The following is a 9,521-nucleotide window of genomic DNA, read 5'->3' on the forward strand; positions in this document are numbered from 1 at the left end:
GAGGGAGGGAGGGAGGAAGGAAGGAAGGAGAAAGAAAAAAGGAAAAGAAGAAAAGAAAAGAAAGGAAAGGAAAGGAAAAGAAAGGCATTGCAACCAGTAGGCCTTGGTCTGTGCCCATCCTATACTATGACAGTGACTGGAATTCAATAAAAACTGGAGCCAACAACAGGTTATCCACCAATGTTCCCAAGACTGTTGTCAGAATCGGACCAAATACTACGCAGGCTCCTTCAACCAGCTAGGGCCCTGTGTCAGAAAACCTGATGGGCAGCGGAGCTGCCTCGTACTTGGGCGACAGGTTCTAAATGCAGTGCATAAATCAAACAGGCACGATCAACATTATTCTATAAAATCCTTTAAATCCTTTAGAAGAAAATTATAGCTATATGCATATAATCACATTCAGTAATAGGTTTGGAGTCATACTTTCAAAAACTTTCCCTAACGAGATATAAATTAAAGTACGTTTCATTCTGTATTCATCCATTCAACAAATCCTCAGTGCAGTAAACAGCACACAGTAAGGCCGTGCTACAGAAAATGCACACCTTACCAAAATAAGCTCAGGCAGAGCCTCGGGTGCATCAAGAGTTGTGCTCTATGCAGACGGTTCACTGACCTTACTGAGCAAGGGCATTTTAAAGCTTACAAAACATTTCAACAACCTTCAAATCATTTAGAAAGTTAATAGCAATAAAAAAATTGAATATTTTTGTAAAAACATTAGAGTGAGAATACTTTTACCTCTTTCAGCAAAAAAAAAAAAAAAAAAATACATATAGATGTATATAAATAAATTACCTGTGGCATTTGTCATAACTTTTCTTTCAAATATACATACTGCCATGTTATTTCGATAAAAACAGACACATATGTACTTGGATAAAACCTTGCAACAGCCCACGAAAATCCCATCACACCAGATGACACAGCGAAGAAAGAATCCATTTAACTCCTTAGAAGGAGACGCTTATGACACCAGCTCCCCGGTAACGCTGCGCACGCGACCGGGACTCAGCACTGAGCGAGCTGCCCCGCAGCGCACGTGCCCTTGGGAAAAGAAGCTTTTCAAAGGGTGGCACCGAGAGCAGGTATCACAAAGGAAGGAAAGTAACAGATTTGAGTGCACAACATCAGGATGGATGGGATTCATAAACTAAGTTTACAATTGAACAAGCACGCTGGGAAAATACGGCATACCCAGAGTGAGTGCTAAGCAGGACGCTGGGAATGTTCATACATTGCTGGCAGGCATTACAAACTGGTACAAGTCATCCAGAGCGGTGCATGCCTGTAATCCCAGCTACTGGGGAGAACGAGGCAGGAAGAGTGCAAGTTCTGGGCCAGCCTGGGCAATATTCTAAGACATATCTCAAAAAAAGAAAACTACAAATTGGTACAACTACAAATTGGTACAATTTCTTTTTTTATAGGCATATTTATAGAGTAAATGTTCAAATTGTTTATCACATTTCTAGAGTTTATGAGAAAATAATTAAGAATGTTCACCTTAATACTCCTTATGACAGAGAAAAACATGAAAATAAAATATGTAGAATACAGCTGGGCATGGTGGCTCATGGCCATAATCCCAGCACTCGGGAGGCTGAGGCAGGAGGATCATTGCAAGTTCGAGACCAGCCTGAGCTACAAAGTGAGCTCAAGACTGGCCTGAACTGCATATCAAGACCCTGTCTCAAAAAAAAAAAAAAAAAAAAAAAAAAGTAGAGTACTGGCTTAGACTTTTATGGGCTGGTTTAGAACATCTATTAAATGGAAAATTATACAATTATTCTAAAAAGCCACTTTAATAGCACTATACTGTCTGGGGGGAAGGAATGTAATTAGTTAAATGAAAAGACCAAAACCATTTACATGTATCATCCTATTTTCACAAAACTTCAAATTTGTGCTAATAAATGGGTTATATATGCACAGGAAAATATCTAGACATATTAACCTATGTCCACCTTAAACAGAGAAATATCTAGTAGAATAATGCTTATTTTCTTTTTGCTTAATAGTATATTATTTTTCTGCAATAAATGTATCACCAAAGATAAAACTTCAATATATATAACTATATAAACATTTAAGACTATTATATATGAAAAACTCCAGAAAAATTCAAAGCTAAATAATAGATGGGGGTGTAAGCACATGATTAGCATGTGCAAAGCTCTGGGTTCAATCCCTAGCACCCAAAAGAAGGAAAAAGGTGTAAGTTAATTAAAAAGTACCAAAATCTTACAAATTAAAATAAAAAGGACACGAAAATGTTCAAGAGATATAAAATCAAAAAATGGCTTTCATGATAAATTTTTCATTAACTATACATTTTAAAAAACTATCAATGCAAAAAAATACAACATCCTATAATCAAAATAATAATATATCCCACTTATTCTACAAGTATTTTTAATTACGTCAGTCATTACTAGTGAGATTCTAAGGTTGGGAAAAGAATCATCAAAAAAAGTTAAACAAGTTTTAAAACTTTCTGTACTTTGAAACAACAGTTTCCCCTCTAGAAATCTAAGTTTCAAAAACGTGGGAAAGGATGCAAGTATCAACACACCCACAGTGACATTTTTTTCCAAAGTGAACAGGAAACTGGAGAGGACCTGAATGTTTTCCAATGAGATAATTTTTAAATAGACTACAGTACAGGCTGGGGTGCAGCTCAGTGGCAGAAGAGTTGCCAACCATGCATTCACAAGGCCTGGGTCTGATGCCCGGCGTTAGGCGCACATCGACCGTGCACTACCACATGGGTGGTCGTTAAGATCTGTCCAGGACTCGGGGAGAGGTTTGCTTGTGACTGAACTCAGAGCCCGTGCATACGCAGGCACTCACCCCTGAGCTACACCCACCGCCCTGCGACAGACTTTCATGGCATGGGAAGCACTCAGGGTGAAATGCCCGCACGCATCACCTGGCTGCCTTCAGCTTGAAGCATCTCTTGCTTCTCCTCGGGAGTTCTTTTCATCTCAAACCTCTGAATAAATTCACAGTCTTCAGCAGAAATCATCTGCCCTCTGGAAAGTAAGAAAAAGTTATTTTGTTCAGTAAGCGTTAAGCAGCCACTCTGAGAGAGAGCACAGGAGTTCCCATCCCTTCTTCTCTCCTTAGTAGTGCTCCATAAAAGTTATAGGAGATCAAAGTTCCGGACCAGGCTCCCGCACGGGGCCCCAAAACAGTGACTGAAACCTAAACGGAGCCTCCTATACTAAAGCTGCACATGACCACACTGAACCCAAGTCACTGTGTGGCCTCGAGAAATCAAGTCAGGTAACAGCTAAACTTCCCAAGCAGACCGGCTTCAGTGGGCACAGTGCGGGTCCCTCTGCCTTAACCCTAACAGAAAAGCGAGCACGCCACCTGACGCTAGCTGGTATCTCTCTGCTGCTCTGGCTGCCGACCTTAGAGTAGCGTGCAGTGACTCCTCCGCTTCCGTCCTGTTTCTGCTTTCTTCAGCCTTTGTCTACAAAGCCGAGCTCCCTGCTCAGCCCAAATTCTGTGTCATGGAGGGAAGAGTGCCTGATTCTTGTGCCACAGACAAAGTCAGTTCAGATGTTTAAGTCTGTTGCCACTTCTGTCTCCTGACACGTGTCTCCTGTCACAAGGCTGACGGGAGAGTCCTGCCATCCAGCAAACGTTTTCGCAGCTTAGCCCTACCACCTAATGGACCTAACGGTGGTTTGACCTTTGCGAAACCTGAATTAATCCACCTGCAAAACGGGAACGATAACCATTTTCTTCCGAGGGGCTGCATCAAGGACAAAATTAAATAATGCATATAAGCTGCCTACCGCAGCACCTGGCCCGCACCTCGTAGCATTACCCAAAATCTCACGCTCTTCGCCGCCCCCAAGCCAAACAATGCACTGGGCCTTCCACGTCACCACAAACCGAAGACGCTTTGCCCTGAACTTCTACAACCATCCCCTCCAATACATGTGCCCTCCAGACCCTGAATAAGGTCACCCCCCCCCGAAAACCTCTCTGCCGTGATCCGTGTCCTCCCAGCCGTCCTCCCTCGGCATCCTGTTTCCCTCCCTGCTCCCCAGGGCCCCTGCATTGTGGGTTTTGGTGCTCTAGGACCTCTCTCCGTGGCTCAGCTCTTGGAAACTTGCTTCTAGCTCCCCAGCTCTTTGCTCCAGGGAGATTCGAATCAATACAGTTCCATCCCCCTTCTCTCTCACATCATCACGTCTTCCACCTCCATGTGAAAACACATTTTCACAAAGGCAGCTTCACCACCACCGTCATCCTTGCTTGCAAACCTGACCAGATCTCCGAACTTCACTTATCAAGCAACACAGACTCCCACCCTGATTTTCAGATGCAGACTCTTCTTGTTCAGTGACACGTCCAAGGGCAGGCGATATAGCTCAGCAGCACGGCGCCTGCCTGGCACGCGCAAGGTCCTGAGTTCAATTCCTGGTACCAAGTAAGTAAACAAATAAATAGAGGACAGGTCCAGCCAGGCATGGTTCTCGCACCTGTAATCCCAGCACTCAAGAGGCTGAGGCAGGAGAACTGCCAGAAGTCTGAGGCCAGCCTGGGGTATGTAGTGACTTCAACACCTGAACTACATAGTGAGACCCTGTCTCAAAATTTTTTTAAAAAAGGACGTGTCCACGAAACAGCCTTGCTGCCCTCTGTACCACTCTGGGCATGTCATGCTGGCCTGAAGGAGACCAAAGGGAACCACAACTAACTGCCTGAAACTCCCCAAACACTGCTCCTTCTTCCCAACTTCAGCTCCTGCCAGGGGCTCCTTTCACTACAGCCCCTGCTCCTCTGCCTGGATGACCCCCCAGCATCTTCACGCGTTCTGCAAGAACTTCCCCGATACTCCCAGGCAGTCATTCGTTCCTTCCTTATTAGGGCTTTCTTTTTGTTACATACATCTTACACTGGAAAAGCTGGAATTACACAACTTGTCATCTAATTTGTTTCAAGTTCTGTTTCCTCATTAGATCTGAAACTCAGCAGCAAGGGTGCTACATCATGATTCTTGAGTCCTCACAACAGTTTTACTGGATTCCAGTTTGACTGAAACAGCCATGCCTATTCATTTCTGTACTGTGTAATTAAGAAAAAGCTCAATCAAATACAAACACTGTATTTTCCTAACATGTTAATGAGCGTGTGTCAAAAGCAAACGGTCATAGCCTAGTGCTCACCTGCCCTGACACTCACTGAATTTGGACCTCACTGCTGTATTAGTACAAGTTTGCAGTACAGAATGATTACATGCACCACGGGGAACTGGTATGTGTATATTACACAGCTTAATTTTTTTTTATCCCCTACCCCTCCTACGCCTCCCTGTTCCTTCCAATTTTGGGTCCCCTTCCATTTATTTTTCTTTACTTCTTTTTTTCCCCATCTCCTTCCCCGCCCCTCCCTCTACTCTTTACCCTTCCATTTGGAAAAGATCCCCCTGCCTCCTATTGTCTGTCTTCACTTTGTATTTGGGGTTTCTCATGTAAGAGGCACCGTATGATATTTAAACTTGTACTCCTGATTTATTTCTCTGAATACTGTGGTCTCAAGGTGCATCCATCTACCTGTGAGCTGTTCTGGTATTGTGTTTAGTGCTTGACATATACGCTACAACTTGTTGATGTGAATTACTCTGCGACTTGCTACCCTTTCCAACCAAACAATTTGTTTAATATTCATTTCTGACACTCAGCACACCTCCCAGACCCAGTTAGTGAGGAGTACCTAGGTACCACTGCACTGGCTTTCTGACACTGAAAACCCTCCCACACGTCTTATCCTATCAGTATATGATATGACATGCAAGATTTACTCATTTTGCATGCGTCGTGTCCAATCCCAATAGTCTGTAAACTCTTTCAGGGAAGGCATGTTGCACACCCACCAGTGTGCACACATCGAGGGGCTCAGCAGCAGGGACATGGTCAGCACTGGGGAACATTTGCACATAAACACACATTAGCAGGGCTCTATTAAAGACACTTGTGAAAGGGACGCAGAAAGAATGAGGGAAAAGGTAGAACACAAGGCGTGCAGTACAGAGGCCAGGAAACTAGAGAAACAGAAGAGAAAAACAACTGCAAACTACGCTGTCACTAAAAACATTCCAAATGTTAACAGTAGAGGAAGTCCTGCTAGACGGCTAGTGTTTTATGAGCAACAGTATTATTCTGTTTGGGTTATAAACAAATCCAGGGTTTATAAACAGAAAACTCCTTGCCTTTAGTCTAAATACTCTGGAATAAGTAAGAAATTAGGGAACAGCTTAGAATCCTAACTTCATAATCAATTTAAACAATGATACAGATGTCAATGAACAGAGTAAGTATCAATAAGCGTCCCCCACCCTGCTCCTCTGCCCTTCAGCCACTGGCCGCATGATAATCTGCATCTTTCAAGTGGGAGTCTGGAAGTCCTCCCCCCCATATATCAAATCAATCACCAAGTCTTTCTCAAACCTACCCAACCCGGTCTACTCTATTCTAACATCCTTCAGTACTGCTACTGACTTTCCCTACCTCCCAGCCTGTTACCCACAAATGCACCCTTCACACTGTCAGCAAAACAATCCAACCAAGATAAACCTGATCATGTGATAAGAACTTCAACAGCTGTAGCAGTGGCTTTGTTCCTTTCTCTTTTTTTCCCAGTACTAGGGTTGAACCCAGGGGCTCATGCATGCTAGGCAAGCACTCTCCCACTTAGCTACATCCTCAGATCGTTTGTAAATGTTATTTTGAGACAGAATCTCACTAAGTTACCCAGCCTGGCCCCAAAATTGCAATCCTCCTCCTCAGCCTCCTGAATAGCTGGGGTTACAGCCATAAAGGACCATATGTGGGTATAGCAGTGTTTTTTAAACTGTGCTCCGTGGAACCCTAATGAGGATGGCGAATGATCTTAAGCAGAAGACTGAGATACACGCTCCTACCCCACTCTACTACTATTTTCATCTATTTTACAGACAACTACTTCATTAGATTCCACATCCACTACGGGTTTCACAGCTTAAGTATCACCTCAACAAATACTACTGACAGGATCAGTTGCAAACTACTTTCGAAGGCAGCCACGTACCCAAGGACCTTCACAACCAGCTCCAGGCTCCCTCTCAGCCTCAGCTGTCCCCACTGTCTGCCTCCAAGAATGAATGACTCCCACTCTGCACGCCGTTTTACTTCCCTGCCTTTGCTCACGATTTCTTATATGTGGAAAGCCGCTCTTTGCTGCCACACGGCTGAGTACCGTGCATCCTTGAAAACTCAGTTCAGGGACCATCTCCTTCCAAAAAACTTCCTAAGACTAGGAAACACTGCCCTTTGTCTGTGGTCTCATCACCCCTGGGCGTCGCTCTACTATCACAGGTAACACCTTCAATCAAAATGAATGTTTATATAGTGAGCTCCCTTATGGATCACAGTGTACATCCTTTGTGAAGCCATTAAGCCAAAACCTGCCTTAAATTAGTGGTTAGTCAAGAAACAGTAGATGAATGACTATACTGAGACTTTAAAAAACCACTTTTGTATGCTGTAGATCCCTCCTACAACAAAGCAAACTGCTAAATATAAGATTCTTCAATTTGTTCTTCACAATACATGTGTACATCGAACCGATTTCCCTATTGATTCACTAATAAATACGGCAAAGCAGATAGGAAATCAACTCAACATGATAAAACATGGTCAAGAATAAATTAACGCTAAATTTATAAACATAGAATACTGTAAGTAACACCAACACAGTAAATCTTAATATACACAAGAAGGGGGAAAAACTAAAGTTGATTGAATGCACAGTCTCCAACATTCTAATGCTTGTGTTCCACTGCGCTCATCCTTGAAACACACTAGTTCAGCAGCAAACCGGAAGAGTATGTACGGACTCCCACTTTACATCTATTTTACTCAGAGTAGGTAAATGATTTGCCTAAGATCACTAACCTAATAGAACCAGAATTCAAATCCAGCTCTTAAACCTTAACTGCAAAATTGCTAAGAGCTACTTTTCAACCACAGGTCCCCACTCTGCCCAGCAAGGCACACAGGGCCTAAAAAGCCTGTCTGCCCGTCCTCTCCTCCCTCCCCCTAAGCCACGAACATCCCTCCCAGGCTTCCTACTGGCTCGAAAAGGGCGTTTTCTAGACACGGTCAGAAACACTTGGTACAGCAGCTCTACTTCCCCATTAGAATCACAAGCTGTTTCCACCACATCCACTAAGACAGTCAACTGTTCCAAGGGGAGCCGTTTCTTCCACGTTTGTTGGTGTTTTTCCAGTACTTCTCTCACAGATGCATGACCATGGAAGAGGCTGATCTAAAAGCACATGATTACCCGTGATTCACAGCAAAGCCGCACTTACTGAAGGTAAGACTGCCAGTTCACTTTATTGGCTCGAACCTCTGCAGCCTTGGCCGCAATAATGTTGGTCGGGACAGCAGCGTCGACAGCGCCTCGGATATCCATTTTGGTCATCTAAAGTTTCTGATCTCTGACGTTTTCCAGATCTTCCATTTGGATGCGAGGTAAAAACAGAACAGCAAGCGTTATTTTTCACAACTACTACTATCATTAGTATCACCATGGTCTTTAGTATCACGAATATCTCCGATCACTTTCATGTCCGCAGGCATTCAGCTCAAATAGCAAACATCCTAAGTCTGCAAACACTAGCGCTGAATTTCAGCTCTTACCCAGTGCTCCATGAACGGGTTCCATACAGCTTTGCCTTTCCCGGGACTCACTTTTTTATTATTAGCCCTACTATTACAGTAAGACTTTTAAAGTGACCACTGGAGATACGGACGTCAGAAAGCACGACTAAAACAAGCATACAAAATAGAAAAAAAATTTGGTGCTGAGGACAGACACCAGGGTCTTGTGTATGTGTGCTAGGAAACTATTTTAAGTGTATTTATTAGGTTCAACTTTCCTTCTCTGACAGAAACAATACAAACCTGTGTAACACAGAGGAAATTACTGTACATAATTGATGTTTACTGAACACTCTGAAGTGACACATTAAAAATTATAAATCCGTTCTAAAATAACGCACTCAAATTAAAGTGGAACCGTAACTCTCAGAAGACAGCCGTTTCCTTTTTCAACATAGATTTACAATACAATGTTTTCAAAACCAGTTGTGGTAGGAAACTTTTGGAGCAAACATCAATTACAATTTAGGTACAACCAACAATGGGAGTCTGATCTGCTGGTAAGAACCTATAAGAATGAGCTTTTGAGTAATTTTCACGCCCAAACTTACGGATGAAGCTTAAGCCTACTTTGGATCCCGACACGAAGCACAGGTCTGCGCTGGCAGAACGAAAGTTCTCGGCCACCGCCACAAGAAAAGCCACAGTGCTTCCCAAATGCCCCTCGGCCTCCCCGAGGACCTTAGCCGGCGCGGGGCTTAACCTCTGCTCCCGGGATCGGCTGCCCGAACAGGCCGAGCGGCGGCCGCGGCCCCGGCGCGAACCGGCTCGGGCTGGGACCGGCGGGAGCTG

At 43.8% G+C, this 9,521-nt stretch overlaps 1 protein-coding gene across 3 annotated transcripts in view; it reads right to left on the bottom strand.

Annotated features, from left to right (window-relative positions):
• Atp6v1h (ATPase, H+ transporting, lysosomal 50/57kDa, V1 subunit H) overlaps window positions 1-9,521 on the bottom strand; it is a 113,531-nt gene that overhangs the window by 103,540 nt on the left and 470 nt on the right. For 2 of the 3 annotated variants that reach the window (XM_005396063.2, XM_005396065.2), the window contains exons 2-3: window positions 8,378-8,522; window positions 2,936-3,038 (exon numbers count right to left, since the gene is read on the bottom strand). In XM_005396063.2, the coding sequence (XP_005396120.1) occupies window positions 2,936-3,038; window positions 8,378-8,490 (216 nt within the window). In that variant the 5' untranslated portion in view covers window positions 8,491-8,522. Of the gene's footprint in view, window positions 1-2,935; window positions 3,039-8,377; window positions 8,523-9,280; window positions 9,427-9,521 lie in introns of those variants that run through there. The other variant, XM_005396064.2, reaches the window with a different exon arrangement.

The sequence above is a fragment of the Chinchilla lanigera genome, unplaced genomic scaffold (assembly GCF_000276665.1).
Source record: "Chinchilla lanigera isolate Chin_1 unplaced genomic scaffold, ChiLan1.0 scaffold00053, whole genome shotgun sequence".
Lineage (NCBI taxonomy): Eukaryota > Metazoa > Chordata > Mammalia > Rodentia > Chinchillidae > Chinchilla > Chinchilla lanigera.